The following is a 24085-nucleotide window of genomic DNA, read 5'->3' on the forward strand; positions in this document are numbered from 1 at the left end:
TTAAATGTGTAGTATGTTAGTGTAATTCTCATTTAGAAAAAGCTGCTTTATCTTTGTATGGGTGTAATTCTGTGTCCGCTTTGCATTCGTTCCTTCAATTCATGACCTTTCTTGTATTCACCATCTAATTTCATTAACCTAAAAGGGGCAAACATCAAAAGAACAAGAGTCAGTTATACATTTTCTCAGTGTTATGTTAACGAGGATGAGAGGACAGATGAGGAACACCTGTACATACGTCAAACCCATCGCAAGCAATCATTGTCTACATACAACAGCAGCCATCATTTTCCCTGAAACAAGAGTATGGTCATGTGATCAATTTAATTAAATTAGGAATATCTGTTGCTCTGTTTTGAAGTTTGATGCACATAGATTATCCCCAGTACATTTTCTTCAGATGCCTTAAAAAGAGTCAAAGTATAAAGATTCTGTTACCTAAAAATACATGATGAAGACTACTCAACTTTTATTCATCACTAGCTATATTAAAAAAATATGGACAAATATCTATTAATAGCATTTTGGCACCATCATTTGCTGCATTAAGTGCTTTTACACTTTCATTTGTGCGGCATTAATCTGTATACAGCCTCAATTTGATGGTCAGACAGCCTCTGGTTTCTCACAGAACCTTGGAGTTTTGTGAGAGCCGTCATCATCTTCTCTATGAAAAAGGAAATAATTACAGTATAGTATAGGTCAGTGATGGCTAACCTTGACACTCCAGCGGTTGTTGAACTACACCTCCCAGCATGCCCTGCATCCGTTTTAGCATGGCCAAATAGTAAAACTAGAGCAGGGCATGCTGGGATGTGTAGTTCAACAAAAGCTGGAGTGTCAAGGTTAGCCATCACTGGTATAGGTGCTAGTCCTCTTTTAGGGCCAGATGTATCTAGCTTCAAAAATTATTAGAGAGGAGAGTGATAAACAACCAGCCAATCAGCTCCTCCCTGTCATATTTCAAATCCAGCCTGTAACATTACAAATAGGAGTTGATTGGCTCTCCACTTTATCACTTTTTGAAGCTTGATACATCTAGTCCTTACGGTAGTATAAAAAGAACTTCAATTGTAAGGTAACAATAATCTTCTGGTATAACCAAAATCTTTCAAACTCCAAAAGACTAAAAGTCATAATAAACATAAAACAGCACTGTATATAAATAGATTACAACTTCTCCAGTAAGGAAACAACACACACTGATATAGTAATTCCCATATACTACAGTATTTTACAGTACAAGTGTATTGGGTACTTATGTAGTTTCACGGCGATTTCACATCAGATATCGCATACGATATAGTATACGATTTACTATCCATTTCATTACCCCACTATCCACTAGGGTGTGGAGTTGATTTTATATAGCATGGCGAGCGCAGCGAGCCACTGAGCCCGAAGCGTGGCGAGCACAGCGAGCCCCGCGAGGGTACACGGAATGTATTTTATGGAATTGCATGCAAATGGCATGCGATATTGGTGACTTGCTTTGAAACAACATCCGTGTCCCCTCGCGGGGCTCGCTGCGCTCGCCGCGCTTCGTGCTCGGTGGCTCGCCACGCTATATAAAATCAACACCACGCCCTAGTGGATAGTGGGGTAATGAAATGGATAGTAAATCGTATACTATATCGTATACTATAGCGTATGCAATATCTGATGTCAAATTGCATACTAAATCATATACGATCTAGAATACGATCTAGTAGCGCCGTGAAACTACACAAGTACCGTGTATTGCTCTTGCACAGTGAGTCAGACATTTTCTATCAATCACTTAAAGGATTCTAGTTCCATTTCAGTTACTGGCATTTAACATATAATTAAACAAATGGGCATTTGCACATGTCTATAGAGTCTACGTCAGAGGGAGTCCTATTGGGTTTCTACATTGCAGTATCCCTGGAGAGTTTCAAAGGAGGCTTGTATCGGTCTTCTGATTAGGTGTTTTCATTGACCTCTGTGACCCTTCTCTTTCTTATTTATTTCTTTATTAACAGTTTCTTATATAGTGCACACATATTCCACAGCGCTTTACAGAGAATATTTGAACATTCACATTAGTCCCTGCCCCAGTGGAGCTTACAATCTACAGTATATTCCCTACCACATGTACACGCACACTCATACATTCTACAGTTCATTTTTGTTAGGGTCAAATAACCTATTAGTATTTTTTTGGAATGTGTGAGGAAAGCGGAGTACCCGGAGTAAACCCACACAACTACCGGGAGAATATACAAACTCCGCACAGTTGGGGCCATGGTGGGAATCAAACCCATGACCTCAATGCTGTGAGGCAGTAATGCTAAACATTAAACCATCTGTATGCCTTTATCTCATCCGCTGGTATATGATAATCATTGCATACACTCTTATATTGTACGTTTGGCATTTTGGGCCTTATATACAGTGAAGCTGGTTACACAATAGGTAATATTGCGTACATATCATTTTGAGGTAATTTGTAATGAAAAAAAGCGGAACGAGTAGTGTTTTATGGGCATCCCCATAACTCTCTCTGCACAAGTAACATCTGCCCCACCTGTAGTGCACATGGCTTTGTCCATCTAAGAAGGATTTTGTCAGAAAGAGTGAACTAGAATAAGGCCCATAGTTACTCAGCCCTTTCATTAAAAATATATAATATACTATTTCTTGTAATCATGACATTTCTACAGCTGATAATAAAGAAATAACTATCAGGTTAATAACACTTATACTGTACAAGCCGAAATGTAAGGAATCACATTGTGCTCCCTTGAGGTATTGTATGAGCCTCTTTGGGCTCTCTTGCAAGTAGTGAAGCACCATTGCCGATACGGATTGTTACATATTACGTTGCGGTTCGGTTATTTCCGTGTATTACAAGCTAGGCAGAATCATTATTGAGCACATGGGGACTCACTATATCCTTGCATGGAAGCCGAACAGTCACTAAGGCAGCTCAATCATGTGAAGATCCCCAATAATAAGCAGTTAGTGCCGTCCCTGAGGCTATGAACCTGCAGTCAGTGCTGTGCCAATATGCTGCACGCATAAATGTTTGCTTATAGAAAAATACATATCTCTGCACAGAACCATATATAATAAAAGAGTATACAAAAAAAATATCTTACATAAATGATATGATTACTGTATGTACTCACTAAATTATATTATATTGGCTGTAAATAATATTACATTATTCAATGACTGAAATGGAAGAGCAATAAAAGTATGTTCCCGTCCTACAGTTGATTTATCTGAATGTAAAACCAGTCCATTAATTTAGCAATGAATTGCTGAGAGGATATTTTACAGCCTAGTTGCCTAATATCCTCATGTCTTCTCTTCGATAATCAATACATCTACACATTTAACATAAAAAATAAATGTCACCGGTATTATAAATAACTTAGAAAGCCGAACTCCTCATTCAGCTTACCTGGTGATAGAACCAGTGATTCCATTGCATAGGCAAATGCAGGGGGGGGGGGGGGGGGGGTTTCTGGTTGCCCGGAAACTCCCCTCCTGTTGGCAAGTGCCTTCAATTCTGACAATAGTACTGGTATATAATACAATCAATAGAGCTGCCACCACATCATGCAGTGTAAGGGACAGAGCAGAGCTGCTGCACATGCCCAGTGTACCAGCTTCTTCTACCACATTTACTGTATGTGTGGATTTGAGCCATCAAACATCACAATGGTCCAGAGAGCAGCTGCCAGGAGGAAGAGACAGGAGCCTTACCAGGAAGTGGGAGATTATGTGCGAAGAAACTGCAGCACTGGTTCTATTATGTTTGTGTATATATTTATTATGTGATGTTTAAACATTTCCTGACCATTATCTTATTTAAGTGTTTGAAACAGCCTGTACTATAGTATAGTACCATCTGTGCTGTTAAATATTAATACTGTATTCCATACAGTATCCAGTGTATAAAAAGACCAATTTTCAGGGCTGTTACCGCTCCCCCCGACTCGCATACTTATTCCAATGTGCGGATGAGTAGGAGATTTTGGATTTCATTTGGAAACCCCCCCTCTAAAAATCCTGCCTTTGCCACTGCATTGTGCCTCATTCAGAGTAAAATTTTGGCAAGGTTACTCCACATGATGTTCAGCTTGAACAGAATAGGTACAGGAATAACTGGCATCTTATCACTGCTGTGTTACTGGTTCACAGAAAAATTGAATTTGACTACACACATTTACAGTATTTTGGGACTGATTTAATTGATTGCCGCTTTAAAAAAAATGGTCAAATTCTCACACCCTATTACATTTGGTTGTTGATCTGCAAATTATGCCTAGACAGAGAGAAAACCCGCCCTGTGCAAGTCTGTGAGTGAATTGTGAAAATGTCACTATCTGCTATCCGGTTGCCCATCCATAATGCAAATCACTCACCTTCGAATGACTTTCCCAGTCTGTGCAAATGTGAGTAATACCCCTTTCACGCTGCGGCTATAACATGGTATATTGCCATTTTGTAAGTGTTTCAAACCGGTTCCAGCTGCAGTGTAAAAGCACCACTGTGAATTTACTGGGTACAAATAACAGGAGGAATCACATGTAGAGTGGGTTTAGATGGACTATGGGGCATCTAGTTTTAGACTGACTATGGGGATGACTAGGGGGATGCCTGGGCGTCTAGCTTTAGATGGACTATGGTGGTGACTAGGGGGATGTCTGGGTGTCTAGGTTTAGCTGGACTACGGGGCATCTAGTTTTAGACAGACGATGGGGTGACTAGGGGGATGCCAGGGCGTCTAGTTTTAGATGGACTATGTTGGTGACTAGGGGGATGCCTGGGCGTCTAGGTTTAGATGGACTATGGGGCATCTAGTTTTAGACGGACGATGGGGATGACTAGGGGGATGCCTGGGCGTCTAGTTTTAGATGGACTATGGTGGTGACTAGGGGGATGCCTGGGTGTCTAGGTTTAGCTGGACTATGGGGCATCTAGTTTTAGACAGACGATGGGGTGACTAGGGGGAGGCCTGGGCGTCTAGGTTTAGACGTACTATGGGGCATCTAGTTTTAGATGAACTATGGATGTGACTAGGGGGGTGCCTGGGTGTCTAGGTCAGTGCAGGGTTTGCAATGTGAAAGCCGTATAAGTCTGACCTCTCCACAACTCTGTGACAAAGACAGACTGATCAAGACCGGTGCTGACATAAACCCCCCTAAAATGCTTGGGCACGCCTGAGATTTTACTGACACTCCTAGAAAATGTCATGTTGCCACCCCCAAATTCCAACTTCCTGTCTGTCAGATTGTGAGGGAATTGTGATTCTGTCACTATTTGGGCTTGTGTGCATGCACCCTATGATCTGTATGTATGTGCAGGAATTCGATAATCGAATGGCTTGCAAAGTTGCTCATCAAAGATAAACTTTGAATCAGGCCCATTATCTGTAGTCTGCAACCATATAATTTCTGTTACATATGCTTTATTATATACGCTTATACTTGTTAAGCCTCTTACTAAGTTTGACGATCAATTCTTGGTAATTGGTTTATTCATTTTTAAATTATAAGTCATCATACTTGTAGAGTTAGTCCCGCTTAGAGTTGCTATAGAAACATATATGCACACCAGCATGATGCTACAAGTCTTGTGGGCGGCAGTGACTGGGGCATGCGTGGGAAGGCAGCAATCCGCGGTGAGCTATAGCTGCTGGGAGTATATTGCTCTGTGTGGAGATTATGTTCATGCACAGAGTTCACTTTTGTTACTTATAGGTAATTATCACATTGAAAAGGACACAGACTGTGATAAATATGGCCTTCCATGTTAATGTATCTGTTTTCTTTTCTCTTAAAAGCCTCTTGTAAGTCTAAAGCCCAACGCTTTCTCAGGTATATTTTAAGAACACATTCAAAGAACATTCTGTTTTGTTTAAATTATTCATATGGATTTCAAGTAGCTGCCTCTTAATCTTTAACCTCATTGTAACTAACTGTTTTTAACATTTTTCACGTTTGTGAATTTTAGATATCTATACATATATGTTATCCTTGGATGAGTGGCGCCACTTTATGCTTTAATAAATATATACAAAAAACAACAATATTCCCTTATTGATATAGGGTGTCAGCCCGTCTTAAAGTAACAAAGTACCGGTATAATACTTATAGAAAAATGTGCAGGGAAGGAATAAGACCTTGGCGACTAATCGTTGTGAGAAGTAATAAATAGTATAAAAATATCAAAATATAAAAATTTATTGTGACAATATAAGACAAATATACAAAACGACCAGAGGGGGGGGGGGACTGCTATGAAATCAAACTTAAAATATTAGGGAGTCAAGGATACATAAAAACATATATAAAAGAAGTTTTTATATATAAAAAAGAGGGAATGAGATATAAAAAGTGCAAAATACAATGGATAAAAAGTAGAATAGTAATAGCAGCAAATTCAATAAAGAACGCTTATCTTTTTGAGAAGGTAGGAGGTCAGATACCCGACGCGTTTCGTCTATGTGACTTCTTCACAGTATATATATATATATATATATATATATATATACATATATATACATATATAACACATTTTAAAATAATTTCAAAATTTTTAAATGTGTTTATTTAGATGTATCATTATTATGCACATTAGGGCGGTCAACTTTGTGCTACCAGTGGATTACCCTATTAGTATTGTAATTACTATTTTTAGGTTTTTTTAGAATAATATTCTATTTATGTTAAATTTTATTCATGTATGTTTATTGTATTTTGTTTTTGTGTATTATGCCAGAATAAGTGATGCCACCTGGGGCGGCTTATATCCCTATTCCCATATGTGTGCATTTCCTTAACCGTATAATACAGTGGAATGCATTTCCAAGATGGCTACCGCTGGCGTCGAACACATGTGATGTAGCCTAGTATACACAACATCCCATTAAACCATGGTGGTCATGGCTATAGAGCTCTTCATTACGTAATACTGGGGCCGTGGGAGTGCTTTGTGCGTCCCCTGACGCTCTGATTCTGGTATCTTCTGAAGTCCGGATCGGGACGCCGGGTGGAACGCACACGTCACTTCCGGATGCCCAGATGGAATGCATGCTGGACTTCCAGTCTTGCGGTAATTGCGTTCTGCGGCTATTATAGTGTATATAGCTGTATACCACCTTTTGGATGTATGAGTGTGTTCACAGCTTGTTTGTTAATAATATGTGGTACTCTGATGCCTAATATAGTGATCTATGTGCTTTTGCTTTGAGATAACAGTGAGTGATGATGTCACTTCCTGTGACTAGGTATATAAGCTGGCCCGGTGAGGCAGTTGAGGTGTGTCCTCTCTAGAGAATGGATGCCAGGTTGCCTGTTTGATGCTATACATTGACATGTTGTATCAATTCCTGATGATGGTCTTTGTAAGAATATACATACATACAACACAAGTGAAAAAAGGGACGCCCAATAGTGCAATATCATTTAGTAAAATTCAGAAATGTACGACATGCGTACCACAATGATAATCAGTAGTGGACTTAAAACCACATGGCATAAAAGCAATCTCCACACACTGGCAAATCAGGAACATGAACTGGGGCTGCTCATAGCATTCACGGACACCATCGGCACCACCGTCTGGCTTGTAGCACGGTGGTGCCGATGGTGTCCGTGAGTGCTGTGAGCAGCCCCGGTTCATGTTCCTCATGTGTGGAAATTGCTTTTATGCCATGTGGTTTTAAGTCCACCACTGATGAGCATTGTGGTATGCATGTCGTATATTTATGATTTTTAACTTATTACATTTTACTAAATGATATTGCACTATATGGCGCCCCTTTTTTCACTTATGCTGTAGATTGTTTGTTGGTGACCCCACGGGAATCGGGGTTGAATAAGGGAGCAGCGGTCCTTATAAACGGACAAGTGCTTTTCAAAAAGTAAGAGACTGTGAACTAATTGCCAGAGACTCTGAAGCATATTAACAGCAGGTGTCAGCGCACCTATCTCCTTTTTTTGTTTTGATTAATAATTGTATATACACTATATATATATATATATATATATATATATATATTCCGTAGATGCGGCGGGCAGCAGCTGCCCTGACAAAATTACTATAAAAAGTATTGAAACGTTGGCGTCTACAGGCGTCTTCTTGTGACTTTATTTCAATGAGTACCGCCGCATCTACGGAATACATGGGTGTGCTTGTTTTGCTTCAAGCACACCAGACGGAAGGCACCGGGAATGTATCATTACTTATGCAGTGAGTGCCGGTCTCTATCTAGATTTATATATTTATATATATATATAGTAGGTGTGAGATACCGCACTCAATAGACTCTTTGTTCAACTCGGCGGTGCTCCACTTTTAGAGGCAACTGAGTCCCAAATATAACAATATTTTGAAGAAGCAGGCACTCACCATAGGCAATTTTCAAGGGTTGAAGCAAAATTTATTCAGTCATAGCTGTGGTCGACGTTTCGATCCTCTACAGGGACCTTTGTCAAGACAACAATATCCAAAGGACTGGAGGCACAAGGCAGTGTATATATATATATATATATATATATATATATATATATATATATAGACACACACACACACATATTTATATACACATATTACACATATAGCCTTTTTTTATTTACCTTTGGACAATTGTATGATAAAAATGTTTCTCACTTTATGTAATTTTGCAGCATTCTATGGTAATGTAACTTAAATATTTATAAAACATAGTAGCTTTATCATGAAACACATGGATATGCATGGATATACAGTAGGCCCTCGTTTCCATAGGCTGTCCTGTCTCCCACGTAGTGGAACCCATTGTGCAGCATGCCCAGGCTCCCTTTGTGCACATATACAGGAGGTGGGCAGGCCATCTACAAATGGCCTGTGCTTACTCCATGCTGCTGAGCTGACCTACTGTATCTTTGTGTCAACCATGTTCTTCCATTCCAGTAGCTGAGCTATCTGTTTCCACTGTGGCTATTCAAGCCAGAAGCTAAGATAGCCTATCTGTGTCCACTATGTACATCCCCTCTAGTGACTGAGCTGACCTGACCAAGTATCTGTGTCCACTGTGTCCATCCACTCCAGTGCTGCTTAATATTGGCCAAGCTAGATTACAGTACTGGCAGTTATCAAGGTCCTTGTTTATTATTTTGTTATAATTCATTTTATCACATCCACTGTCTAAGTGTGTCACACTGGTGCTTCACTGTGAATCTGTAGGTTATACTCCACTGCACCTTTGTTGACATAATAAATATAAAATGTACAATTTGTTCATGGTGAGTTCAACAATACGGATAATGATTAGTAGAGAGAAGAGCAGGAGCAGCAGCCAAATACTAGCGCTGCTGCCGTCAGTCATGATGATACAAGTCCATCGTGTGCACACAATCATACAATGCCCGCCCTGGGAGATTAGAGGATTGGTCCTCTGATCTGACGTGCTGCACGTCAGATCAGTTGGGATTGAGAGCAGATTGCATGTGCTTTTAAGCAAATTCAATTTGTTTTTAGATGGCTCATACAACCAGAGTCATGTGACACTCCCTCCCTGACTAGCAGAGATGAGAGGTGCAGCTTCTGGGCGGCCTGTGGCAGTGAAGATGCTGGGAGTCGCAGAAGTTTCCAGTGGCAGAGAGGCGGGTGGCTGAAGAGAGCGGTGGTCGTCCTTTTGCACAATTCTGTCACTACTCTGAGGACTTAGTAAAGTATGATAGCAAGAGACAAAAGTCTGAAGCAACGTTTCGGGCCTTTATTTGACCGTTTTCAAGCCCAAAGACAATACATGAAAAACTTACCTAAATACCCTTCGCTCACCTTGTGGGTAAAACTACAAGACCGTTCAAAGAACGGATGGCAGGTCACAGACACACATTAGACAAGCCTTGGAAGGGAAGGTGATTCCACTAAGTCCTTTGAGTGCCACCGTCTCCGTTATATATATATATATATATATATATATATCAAATTATTATTCAATTATTTCTTCCATATTGCATCCCTCCCAGACAGCGTACATTCTGTCACCTTCCTGTAGTATCTATAAATATATACTATGAAGGGTAACAATAAGTAATAACACAATGAATGTGTTTAACAAACATATATTGCTCATGGTGGTTATGTAGTAGGAAGGGATGCTGCATGCCTGAATTTGCTGCCTCTCCATAATGTATTATCATTTTAAATTCAGCAAACACTAAACTTTAAGTGCCAGCCCTCAAAGGTACAGCTAGGGAACAATTACACAGTGTGTGAACAGGTTTCCTCTGCTTTCAGGATGGCTATACAGTGTACACACCCGCCTTCACTCTTTTATTCATTAGAATAAATATGTACATTTCTTATTTCAATATAATTTATTATTAGTAGTATTACTGTCTTGTTAGCAATATTATCATCATTATTATTATTACTATTACTCCTTTTTCCCCTTTTTTCAGCAGCTATCACACTGCTACCATCAGATATGGCGGTGCAGACTTAAGGGGATATACGCACTGCATGTTCAAGTCTTCAAAGAGTGGAGAAGTGGACAGGTGGATAAGTTGCCCCTGGACACCAATCAACTTCTAGCTTGCATTTATCAATTACATTCTATACAATGATTGGTTGCTATGGGAAAACTCTCCACTCTTTACAAAGCTTGATATATATTATCTTAAATCTCTGTTGCCAAAGAATAATGTTGTAGCATTTATTTAAATAAGACATGGTGATACTACTGAATAGTTCATTAAAGTATTTAATTTCTTAATTGATTACTTTTTCATAAGATTTGGATCATTGAAAGCAAATAATGGGCGTACCAAGGCACTGACGGTACATCCCCCCACCCATCGTCATGATGCTCATCGCATACAGTATATGTACTATCATACGCAATGAGCAACGCAAAGAGTAGCTCTCCCATTAAGATCTGCCCTTTGCGATCCCCACAGCTGCCTGGACTTGGGGGTCTCTTACCTGGTAGTCACTCTGCGCAAGCACAGAGGCGCTGTCGGCAGAAGAGCATGCTGGGAGGGATCCCTATTTTGGATCTTTGACACACAAGAGCACCGCATAGAGGAGCCCCATAGGGGGCTTTAGTACATTAAAAACAGCTGTAAATCCGCAAAAACTGGTTTAGTACATACCGCCCAATATCCAACTTTTCAGACATAGGTTACAAGTAGCTTTAAAAATATATAACATATATTTACAGTATATACAGTATTTCCTAAATATAGGTGCTTGATGATTCTTCTGTCAATTTAGGTCCCACTAGAGCGCGTCAAATTATTAGCATCAAAAATCTTTATACCAATTTTCTAAACAGTCTTTGATATGATGTAAACATACCAATATTTGGTGCCACCGTGAGACACTTGTGCAACCAGAACCTCATCCTTATTGGCTATTCATACATTCATAACATACATCTTTGTCACAATTTATATACAGCCATTGATCTATAAAACATGGATATAGGAAGTTTCTACACTCACTCTACCTGACAAAAGAAGAAAAGAATTCCCAATTCGGGGCACTCATTCAACTGATTTAAATTATGTTGTTTTTGTTCTAGAGTTTCCACCGACAAAATTAGAATTAAAATATACCTTTTATTAGAATCAATTTAAAAATGCTGCAAGCCAGCGAAGTATAGACAAACAAGTTTTATGTGCAGAATCAAAGAAAATAAAGTGATTAGAATATTGCACTGTGTGTGTTGATTATTCTGTACTTGTGTACGTATCAATATGAAAAGCCACTAGGATATATTTTTCAATATATTGCAAATGGGTTGCTAACACTTGAAACAATGTTGCTTGGATACTGTGAGGGAACCACTTTGATACAATGTGTGTACAGCTATGAGAGCAGATGTGGTCGCTGCTCACTACCACTCTGACCACTGATGTTGGTCTTGTTTATTAAGCTATTATCTGTTTTTATCAAACTGACGTCAAACGTCTCTGTACACCATGCAGTTCTACAATATTCTCATACAGCATGGAGCCATTTCCATTATAATCTAAGTGCAATCCTGCAGATTGACGTATAGGCTTCTCAAATGTAGCAATACGATGTCAGACAATGGTGCTATTAATTGCACCTAACTTAGTCAGAGTGTACACACATCATTCAATTAGTTGCCACCTATGGATAAGATTTGTACAAATATGAAGTCACTCCGTCTGAGTAACTATTTTCGTTGCCAAGCAGACACCGCTATTAGGTATATCGCATATGGGTAAAGTTTGTATTGTTAAAGTAGCTGTGCTAATAATTGAACCCTTTTATTGCAGGGTACACATTGTCCAATAATTTGGCCCCACGTGTGCTGGAGGTAAATTTCCTATATCCAGCGTTATACAGTTTATTACTGTGGTTTTAGCGCATAAGTCACTAAGCGCATTTATAGCAGTATTTTAATGTAAAACAGCCGTACCAGATATTGTGTGGTTATTAGTTAGAGCAGTGGTTCCCAAACTTTTTTGGATCACGGCACCCTAGAGTATCAGATTTTTTTTCATGGCACCCCTAGGCAAAAAATTAGATACCAAAAACTTCAGAAAAAAATATTAAATTAAATAAGTTGCGCTTATATGTCCTCTTTAGGTCCAGTTATGTGAGTAATGAGGAACATGATTCACTTCTGTTTATCCACATGTTATAATTGGCAGTCCAAGTACTGATTTTCCTTATTACTTTGACCATATATCATTTGAATTTGTCCTGGACCACCAACCCAGGGCACCCCTGCAAGTGCTCCGCGGCACCCCTGGGAGCCACGGCACACAGTTTGGGAACCACTGAGTTAGAGGATATATAATACGAATGATTGACTCTTCATACATTGAGAGTCGTGATAATGCGAATCACCTAAGTTAGCATATAGGCGTCTTAAATCTCCTAGTGTGTTGCCAGATAGTGGTGCTATTAATTGCACCTAATTTTATTAAAGTGTGTACACACTATCCAATTTGTTTCCAACTATACGGTAAATGTAACCGACTGTAAAGTCGCTCTGTCAGAGTAACTGTGTTCATTTACCAATTAAACACTACTAGTAAACATATGTGCATAGGTTAAATCATACATTGATATCTTGTTGTAATACTACAGCAATATTGATAATGGCACCCTTTTTTTTCTTCAGGGTACACACTATCCAATAAATCGGTCCCACGTGTGCTGGGAGTGAGATCACTGTGTTTAGCATTAATCAGATATTGCTGTAGTTTAGCGCATGGATGATTTCACATGTTTAATACAATGTTATAATGTCACAAAGCAGTATTAATGATTGTGTATTTCTTGATTGAGGGATACACACTGTTCAATTAGTTAGCCCCACGTGTAAGTTCAATGTCGGGCGTTTGTAGTCAAAATATTGGGCGTTTATAATCAAAATAGCGGTGTTTGGCAACTGTGATATATTAAATTATTATGGTGGTATAGATGGCACAGTTGTGTGACTATCGCCACAGTTTATTATAGTGTTAATACACTCTGTAATATAAGCAGTTTCAATGAAAGTTGCTTATGTCAAATGACAGTTATTTGCGGCTTGTTAGGTAGCGTAACAGAATAATTCAACAAATATCTTAACATAACTGGGATAATCCCATCAACACACAGTACAATTAGAAGTCTTTAAAATAAGAAAGAAAGAGGTAGTGGAGTGAGCTGCATGCCAATGCGCATTTCGCGTCAGCTTTTTGCCTGTGAAAAAAGCTGACGCGAAATGTGCATTGGCATGCAGCTCACTCCACTACCTAAGGAGTGATGCTGCCCTTTCTTTCTTTCTTATTTTAAAAACTTCTAATTGTACTGTGTGTTGATGGGATTATCCCAGTTATGTTAAGATATTTGTTGAATTATTCTGTTACGCTACCTAACAAGCCGCAAATAACTGTCATTTGACATAAGTATTAACACTATAATAAACTGTGACTATAGTCACACAACTGTGCCATCTATACCACCATAATAATTTAATATATCATAGTTGCCAAACACCGCTATTTTGATTATAAACGCCAGATATTTTGACTATAAACGCCCGACATTGAACTTACACGTGGGGCTAACTAATTGAACAGTGTGTATCCCTCAATCAAGAAATACACAATCATTAATACTGCTTTGTGACATTATAACATTGTATTAAACATGTGAAATCATCCATGCGCTAAACTACAGCAATATCTGATTAATGGTAAACACAGTGATCTCACTCCCAGCACACGTGGGACCGATTTATTGGATAGTGTGTACCCTGAAGAAAAAAAAGGGTGCCATTATCAATATTGCTGTAGTATTACAACAAGATTTCAATGTATGATTTAACCTATGCACATATGTTTACTAGTAGTGTTTAATTGGTAAATGAACACAGTTACTCTGACAGAGCGACTTTACAATCGGTTACATTTACCGTATAGTTGGAAACAAATTGGATAGTGTGTACACACTTTAATAAAATTAGGTGCAATTAATAGCACCACTATCTGGCAACACACTAGGTGATTTAAGATGCCTATATGCCAAATTAGGTGATTCACATTAACACGACTCTCAATGTATGAAGAGTCAATCATTCAGATTATATATCCTCTAATTAATAACCACACAATATCTGGTACGGCTGTTTTACATTAAAATACTGCAATAAATGCGCTTAGTGACTTATGCGCTAAAACCAAAGTAATAAACTGTATAACGCTGGATATAGGAAATTCACCTCCAGCACACGTGGGGCCAATTTATTGGACAATGTGTACCCTGCAATAAAAGGGTGCAATTATTAGCACAGCTACTTTAACAATACAAACTGTACCCATATGCAATATACCTAATAGCGGTGTCTGCTTGGCAACGAAAATAGTTACTCAGATAGAGTGACTTCATATTTGTACAAATCTTATCCATAGGTGGCAACTAATTGAATGATGTGTGTACACTCTGACTAAGGGCCTTATTCTGGTTGGAGCGGCCGGGCCGTATGCGTACGTCCCGGGGTTTTTAATGATCTGCGCATGCGTACATTCGCTAATGCGCAGGCGCGAACACTCCACAACGCTTACGGACGGGTCTCTACGTGCGAAAAAACCTGTACGCGAGTGTACGGGCATTGGGGGCGGCATAGGGGCGTGATGAGGGGAGCGGCCGAAATAATGAGGGAAAATGGGCGTAAATATGGGCGTACACGGGGGTGTGCACCAAAAATGAGCGGTGCTACTACCGCACGATCGACTAAAGCACCGTTCATTTCGGACACAAAACAGGCGGCCGCCAACCGCCATCTCAAACCACCCCTACAGATACCGCATGCCAGCGTGCGCCTGGGTTAGCTAATTTACGCTGATTACTACCAAACACATACACCTGAATGTAATAAGCAATGCTGCAGTCTATTAAGTCCAAACCATGATTTTACTACCTGCAAGCCACACACAGCACTCTAACACATTGGAAGCTTATCTTTCTATACTTCTCTACATTTAAAGGTTTGTTTAATTTAAGGTAAGAATCTTTTTAAGACCTGCTTATATATGCAAAGGTAGGTATTTGTTAAACAGTTAGACACATTCACTACGTGCTTTCATAGACTTTACACAGTAGCACACTCAATCGACACAAGTCGACGTGTCAACGTGTTCACTCTAATACAAACATAGGTTTTGTATTTATGATACAATAACATAAACCACATCTAACACCTACAAAGGATGTTTCAGCAATGTTTTAATCCCATGGCCACTATTTTGCACATTAATTAATTCAATCAATTAATTAATTTTCATAATTATAGTTGAAAGGGAAGATATGCAGGTCCATATATGTGAAGGGTATGTCAGCGTACACGGACGTACGCTCACTCTCACGAGCGGTGCCATAAGCTGACTTTTCTATTGAAAACAATAGGGACCCGTCTGTGCAAGCTGGCGTACGCTCAGATAGCCGCAAGAAGTCGGTGGGAAGACGGCCGAGAGACGTCCGTAAACGGTGGTGTACGCTCAATTGTACGCCAGTTGTCGGAGTGTAAGGGCTGGCCCGTCCGTGTACGTTGGCGTACGCTCAATTGTACGCCACTCCCCTTTGCCGATATTTCTGGCCGTACGTATGCGGCTGAGTTGTGGGTGGACTTAACCCCAACGGCCGCGTACGGATAGCGTACGTTGTTTTGGAACGTACGCACGTTTGGCCGCACCGATCAGAATAAGCTCCTAAGTTAGGTGCAATTAATAGCACCATTGTCTGACATCGTATTGCTACATTTGAGAAGCCTATACGTCAATCTGCAGGATTGCACTTTGATTATACTGGAAATGGCTCCATGCTGTATGAGAATATTGTCGAACTGCATGGTGTACAGAGACGTTTGATGTCAGTTTGATAAAAACAGATAATAGCTTAATAAACAAGACCAACATCAGTGGTCAGAGTGGTAGTGAGCAGCGACCACATCTGCTCTCATAGCTGTACACACATTGTATCAAAGTGGTTCCCTCACAGTATCCAAGCAACATTGTTTCAAGTGTTAGCAACCCATTTGCAATATATTGAAAAATATATCCTAGTGGCTTTTCATATTGATACGTACACAAGTACAGAATAATCAACACACACAGTGCAATATTCTAATCTCTTTATTTTCTTTGATTCTGCACATAAAACTTGTTTGTCTATACTTCGCTGGCTTGCAGCATTTTTAAATTGATTCTAATAAAAGGTATATTTTAATTCTAATTTTGTCGGTGGAAACTCTCAAACAAAAACAACATAATTTAAATCAGTTGAATGAGTGCCCCGAATTGGGAATTCTTTTGTCAAGTACCTGTAAATATATTCCCAGGGAGCACCTCCAGAACCTAAAGAGATACATATCTATATATTTAAATAGGAACTACATATCTGGAAACACTGAAATAGATATAATTATTAGTCTGTGCGCACAACCATAATCCTGCTCACTCACTCTACCTGTTAAGGTATTAAATAAGTTCCTACCTATTAAATAAATGATAAAAAAAAATACTGAGAAGAAGTACTGTATTAATGTAAACAATTCTGTTATTGGTTTTTAACTTTAATGTTTTTTTTTGTCTGTATGTGTGGTATGTGTCACAGCACACAATGCTTTTGCTCACCACCTCTTCTTGAAGGGTGTGTGTGTGTGTGTGTGTGTGTGTGTGTGTGTGTGTGTGTGTGTGTGTGTGTGACATAGCCTAGCCTGCTACATAGCAGCACACCCAGTAATTACTGCTCACCAGGTAATTACTGCTCAAAATGATGTGGCATCATTGGATTGGAGCTTACACCCACTGGAGTGGGCTGATGAAGGAGAAACTGCAATTAGGCTTTTATTTACTACGTATCCCTGAGGGATTCAGTATTGAATCCCGGCGGTCGGGATCCCGGCGTTCAGAATCCCGACGCCGGAATCCCGACAGCCGAAATGCCGACAAGGGGGGGACGTGGATCGCCCACCCTTGCGGGCTCGCTGCGCTCGCCACGCAGCGGGCCCGGTGCCTCGCTACGCTCGGCACACTAATTTATTCTCCCTCCAGGGGTGTCGTGGACACCCCAGGAGGAAGAAAGTGTCGGCATTTCGGCGGTCGGGATTCCGGCGTCGGGATTCTGAATGCCGGGATCCCGACCGCCGGGATTGTAACTGCATCCCATCCCTGAGTATGGAAAAGATGCTATTTGGCCTACCCTAATATCTGGTACACAGTATACAAATATGTGCGGCATGCTGATATTATGTGTCTAATTGTGACTGTATCTGTATACCAAAATATGTTAAAGTGTCTGGCAGGAAAACACTATAGCATAACATTTTTGTATACAGATACAATCACAATTACATACAAAATATAGGCAAGCTGTATATTGTTTACATCAAAATTATAAGAAAAAGGGGACATGAGAAAAACTATATATATATATATATATATATATATATATATATATATATATATATATATATCAAATAGAAGAGGAGAGGGGCGCTCCATAGTGCATAAAATACCGTTTTAATGTAAACAGTTTAAAAACAATACAAGCAAAGGTGTACTGCTCGTACCAATAGTTACATCTGCAGTGGGCTGGATACCACAAGATTTTATAAACAGAGTTTACCAGGCCTGAACAGCTGACACCGATCCGGGGCACCTTCAGGGACCAAACAGCCCACGCTGCTTCCCTCAAGAGGTAACAGCGCGCCGGGGCCTTCCGGTAACAGACGGTTCAGAAGCAGCCTGGATGACAACAGCAGCGAGCGTCACCGTAGCCACGCCCCTACGCGTTTCGTGGTAACACTTCGTCAGAGGGCGTGGTCTAGGTGCGCTCGCTGTCAGCCTAAAAGACCGGAGACACCCAATCAGCCGGCTTATTTCTATGACTGGCATATATTCCAGCCAATGGTAAGGTGCGTGTACGCCCCCCTCGACTCCTTGTACTAACGGAGCCAATTCAAAAGCTAGTGTGTATGATAGACTGGCTTTTAAGCCAATAGGGGCAGAGGATTTCCGTGCATACAACACGCTCCATAATCCCCTCAATTCTCTAGCCTTCGTTACTGGGCTTGAAATGAGCCAATCACATACAACCTACTTTTGACAGACAGGTTCTTTAGCCTATTATAGTTAGCAGCAGGCTAAGCCTGTCATTTGTACACACACACGCCGTTTTCAACTGTCAGCTGTTTTTTCAGTGAAATTCAACACATAAAATGCGTATTATCAGGCTTTGTGTGTGTCTCCAGCCTTAACTTTTGGCTTTACATCATAGATATACATGATTACAACAGATATAAACAATTAGCATGATTATAACTATAATTAAAAAGTTTATATTCACAAAAATCATCAAAAAATCATGATTTTCCATAAACAAGCACACATTTCATATCTCTAAAAAACCCTTAAAAAACTATTTATGATCTTAAAAATGGGGTAATTTCATATCCCTCATTCATTCCCCCTGGGGATAAAGTATTAAGATTTAAAATCCAGAACGTCTCTCGCTTAATCAGATCCTGATCTCTGTCACCTCCTCTTCTATTTTGATATACAATTTCAATGCCCTTGACTTTGAGGCTTGAGGGGTCACTGTTGTGAAAGTGCTTAAAGTGGCGGGGTACGCTATGATTAAGGACGCCATTTTTTATGTTTCGTATATGTTCTAAAATACGAATCTTAAGGACTCTCTTCGTCTTTCCTATATACACATATCCACAACCACAAACTAACATGTATACAACAAACGATGAGTTGCAATTAATGAATTGTTTGATTTTCATTTTTTCATTAATGCTAGACCCTTTATCGATATAAGAGCACACTTTACATCTTCCACAAGGGTAGCATCCTTTTATATCAAGCATGTTACCCATTGTTGGAATGCCCCTGGGATTTTCTAGCTGGCTTTTAGCTACCATGGATTTAATCGTGTTTGATCTCTTATATACGATTTTTGGTCTATCTTCAAGGTGTTCTTTAAGGACGGGGTCTAGTTTCAAAATATGCCAGTTTTTTTCCATTATTCTTTTAATTTCCCTTTGTTTATCACTATATTTTGTGATGAACAAACAGTCCACCTTCTTGTCCTGACCGTTATTTGACTCTTTTTGTTTATATTTCAAAATTTCTTCACGGTCCCCTGTTTTAGCTCTCATCAGGGCTGACTGTACAAGACTCGGTGGATAGCCTCTTTCTCTGAACCTGGTTATATAAGTTTCAGCTTGATGTTCAAACATTTCTATACTTGTACAATTTCGCCGAAGGCGTAAAAACTGCGAAAAAGGAATGTTGTTCTTCCACGATTCCAGGTGGCAGCTAGAGTACTCCAAGTAGCTGTTGCTGTCCACCTCCTTGAAAAACGTGGAAGTCTCAATTGTAGTTACATCAGGAAAATTTTCTACACTAATAACCAGATCTAGAAATTCTATTTTAACTGGCTGGATATTAGAGGTGAACTTCAGGTTATACGGATTGTTATTAAGTTCCACCATGAATTTTTCAAACTCTGAGTCCCCTCCCCCCCACACAATAAGAATATCATCGATATATCGTTTGTACAATTTTATATTCTCTTTTTTTGGACCAATGAGTGTAGAGGTCTCCCAGTCACCCATGTACAAGTTTGCCAGGCTCGGGGCACATATCGTCCCCATCGCAGTACCCCAAACCTGGACAAACCATTCGTCCAAAAATTCAAAATAATTGTGGTTTAACACAAAAGTAAGGCAATCACAAATGAAGTCCCTTTTATCATTAGAGACATCTTCATCATTATCAAGAACCCCCCTGACCACCTCGACACCCTTCTCATGTGGTATCGAAGTGTACAGGGAGGCAACATCGATGGTTACCCATCTGAAGCCAGGTTCCCATTTTACATCCCTAAGAATTTGCAACATATGCGTAGAGTCCCTTACGTATGACTCAAGTCGTGGAACATATTTTTTTATAAAGACGTCCACATACTCGGAAACTCGAGAGGTCAGAGACCCTATCCCAGCAATGATGGGTCGACCTGGTGGTGCTAATCGGTTTTTATGCACCTTTGGTAGGTGATAAAAAGTTGCAAAGTAGGGTGCAGTATTCAACAAATAGTTGTATTCATCTGTTGTAATTACATGTGAGTCCTGTCCTTTTTTCAAAAGTTCACGTAACTCATTTATATACATATTTGTTGGATTATTAGCAAGTCTCATATAGGATACCTGGTCATTTAGTAATCTATATGCCTCTTGTACATAATAGTCGCGGTCCATCAGGACTATCCCCCCCCCCCCTTATCTGCACATTTAATAACAATATTTGTGTCTAGTGACAGATTTTTCAGGGCTTCAAACTCTTTTCTACTGAGATTTTTATGATTTTGATGAGAGTGATTTCTTTGATTAGATATATTTGGGGTCTCATATAATTTCTCGAAATCTTTTTTCACCAACTGTGAGAACATGTCTATATGGGCCCCCCTCATCTTTTTTGTATATATATATATATATCGAGGGCTTTAACAAGGTCCAGGAGGCAGGGCTGGTGCTAGTCATTGCAGCGCCCCAGGCGGAGGGGGGAGAGGGGACCCCCGCCACTCACCCGCTTGGGGGGGGTGATGCGCAGCCATGTCACATGAAGGAAACACCTCCTTACCACTCGAGGGGCTGCTGCCAGCCCTTCCATCCCCCGCTGTCAGTCACCGCCCAGGAGAGTTCCTGCATAGCCCTACCGGGGATTTCTGATCAGCTCCACCGCTCACCCGTTCTACGGCGGGGTGGGGTAGGGGTGCGGGTGATGCTGCAGCTCACCTCACCAGGCTCCAGGGTGGGGGGGGGGGTACACCTGCTCCATCCCAAGTGCCACCCTCCATTGGCAAATGCCTAGAGCTGCCTAGTGGTGGCGCCGGCCCTGCCAGGAGGGTAACATTCTCCAAATGAAGAGAAGTATTAGAACACAAGCACATGCCCTGAAACAAAAGGTACTGTAGGTTCAGGGGAAATTTGAGTAATAATTACTTCACAGAAAATGTAGTGGGCAAGTGAAATGGCCTCCATTATATGTGGGTAACAAGAACCCTTGTATTTCTTGCTGAAAGTAACATTTTTATTGTGTACCTTGCAGGTAAAGGTGACGTTTTCGGAGACATTTTTTGGAAGGAGACCACTCTTGCTCCGTCCTGTGCTAATGTTAGAGCTTTGACATACTGTGATCTTCACGTAATTAAGAGGGATGCCTTACAAAAAGTGCTGGAATTCTACATCGCCTTTTCACACTCCTTTTCCCGAAACCTAATTCTCACTTATAACCTACGCAAAAGGGTGAGCAGAATTCTAAATCCATTTCTTTGCAGTTTATTAGCATTTAAACTAGTGCAATTTCACAAAATGTTATCAGCAGTGGCGGATCCAGGGGAGGGGCTGCAGCACAGTTCAAAATTCACATAGAGGTGCCACACCCACTGACAGTGAGTCAGTTTGTAATGACAGTTGGTGGCAGGGCAGCCAAAAGGAATGCGGGGCCCCGGTAAAATTTTGGGGGCGTGGTCTAAGTGTTGGAGGTGTAGCCACCTCCTTCGCTTAGGCCACGCCCCCAAAATGTTTAGAGGGGTGAAAGAAAACTGTAAACTCAGCAGCAGCAGCAGCAGCACACACCTACAGCATGTGCTGTGCTGACAGCAGGCTCAGCATGAGTTCTCATGCTGCCAGTGAGACACACATGCTGAGCCTGCTGTCAGCACAGCACATGCTGTATCTGTGCTGCTGCCGGGAGGGACGGAGGAGGAAGGGGGGGTCGGACCAGGGCCCCTGCCGGGCCCCTCCAGCAAGCCCAGGCCCGGGTAATTAGTACCCCCCCCCCCCTCTTGGCTGCCCTGTTTGGTGGCTGTTGGTGTGGCTCCCTTATTTGAATTTTGAATTGTGCTGCAGCCCCTCCTCTAGAGCCGCCACTGGTTATCAGTGTTACCACTTGTAAATATGTGATTTTAAATACTGTCTGTATTACTTTGCATTAGGAGTATTCAAAAGTTGTGCATAATGTAATTCATTCTGTAGTTTTAATATCCATAGTGGTGTACCCAAAGGAATTTTTTTTGTCTTTCTTTTTTTAACTATTCTAGATTAACCCCTCCCTTATATCAACTGTGACAAACCATTAAATTAATTTGAGTAATTATTAAATTCTATGGGTGAAATTTCATAGGATGAGAGATTCAGAAAGTGAGAGATTTGGTAAGAAATATGTTTTTTTTTAAAAGGCAATCATTTACACTGCAAAACCAAACTGGCCGCTTTAAAAAACCAGGAGATTTCTTACCAAATCTCTCTTTGAACTGAGGTAATTATTCTCACCTATGTGTTTCTATACTGCACACAGAAGTCCTGCCCTACTAATGAGAGGGGCTCTAACAGATTATTGCCTGTATTGACAATATAACAGACCAAACATTCCCCCTTATAAATGTTGCAAATTGCTTATACAGGTCGGGTATCCCGTATCCGGGCATCCCGTATCCGAATTATTCCAAAAACCGTGTTTTTTTGGAATAATTCAAATGTTTTTTTTTTGTTCTCCCCCCCCCCCCCCCAACCCTCTTTTAATACTTACCAAGTCCTCCGGCATCCATGGCAGGCCTTCAGCATCCTCTCCGGCGTCTCCAGCGGTCCCAGGAGTGCTTTGCGTGACGTCACCGGCGCGCCTGGGAACTTGCGCAAAGCACTCCTGGGACCGCTGGAGACGCCGGAGACGGTGCAGGTGGCCTGCCGTGGACACCGGAGGACTCCATGGACGCCGAGGGACCATCGGGGACCCACCAGGGGCAGGTAAGTATGACTAAAAAATAATATTCCAAAAACCGGAATATTCCCTTATCCGGAATGCTCGTGGTCCCGAGCATTTCGGATAAGGGATACTCAACCTTTACTGCTTTCACATTGCAACCCTGCTTTTAACCCATCCTTGTAAATGTTTCATTAAACGGGTCAAAAGCCAGTTAAACCCTTTTCACATTGCATGATGTAACCAGTATATTACTGTTTATATACCGTTTTTGTACCTTTCACATTTAACCCGTTTCACCCATAAAACAACGGCTTCTTTGCAATAAAACTCTATTGTGCAATTCCTGCTTGTGGGCAGTAACAACATGCAGGGAGACAACCAATGACCCTTGTGCAGATTATCATGTGTAGTTGAAACCGGTTCTGGACTGTTCAGACTGCAGGAAAAATGTCTCAGAACCGTGTAGGATCCTGCTTTTAAAACATTTTCAAATGCCGGTATTCTGTAACCGGTAAATTGACTGGGGAGCTTTCACACTGCAGCTGGTAACGTTTCAAAATGCTAAAAAAAAACGGCAATATACCGGTTTAAAAGTGCAATGTGAAAGGGGTACAAGAGAACTTTTTGCAACATTCAATTACATAGTATCATAAGAACTATTAGGTATGACAACTCTATTAATCCTTATAAGGAAAGACTGATCTAACACAGGGGAACCTCTATCACAGATATAAGAATTATACCTTTAGATCTATAAAACATTAAACACAGGAGGTATCCAACCGAGAAGCTGAACAACAGTACCCAATAAAGGAAAAAAT

General features: G+C 40.5%; 1 protein-coding gene across 5 annotated transcripts in view; it reads left to right on the top strand.

Moving 5' to 3' along the window:
• The window catches only part of KCNH1 (potassium voltage-gated channel subfamily H member 1), a 379704-nt gene that overhangs the window by 242764 nt on the left and 112855 nt on the right, over nucleotides 1-24085 (top strand). For all 5 annotated transcript variants that reach the window (XM_083175653.1, XM_083175649.1, XM_083175651.1 and 2 more), the window contains one exon: nucleotides 21609-21805. In XM_083175653.1, the coding sequence (XP_083031779.1) occupies nucleotides 21609-21805 (197 nt within the window). The remainder of the gene's footprint in view (nucleotides 1-21608; nucleotides 21806-24085) is intronic.

This window comes from Crinia signifera, chromosome 3 (assembly GCF_055691185.1).
Source record: "Crinia signifera chromosome 3, ASM5569118v1, whole genome shotgun sequence".
In the NCBI taxonomy this organism is placed as follows: Eukaryota; Metazoa; Chordata; class Amphibia; order Anura; family Myobatrachidae; genus Crinia; species Crinia signifera.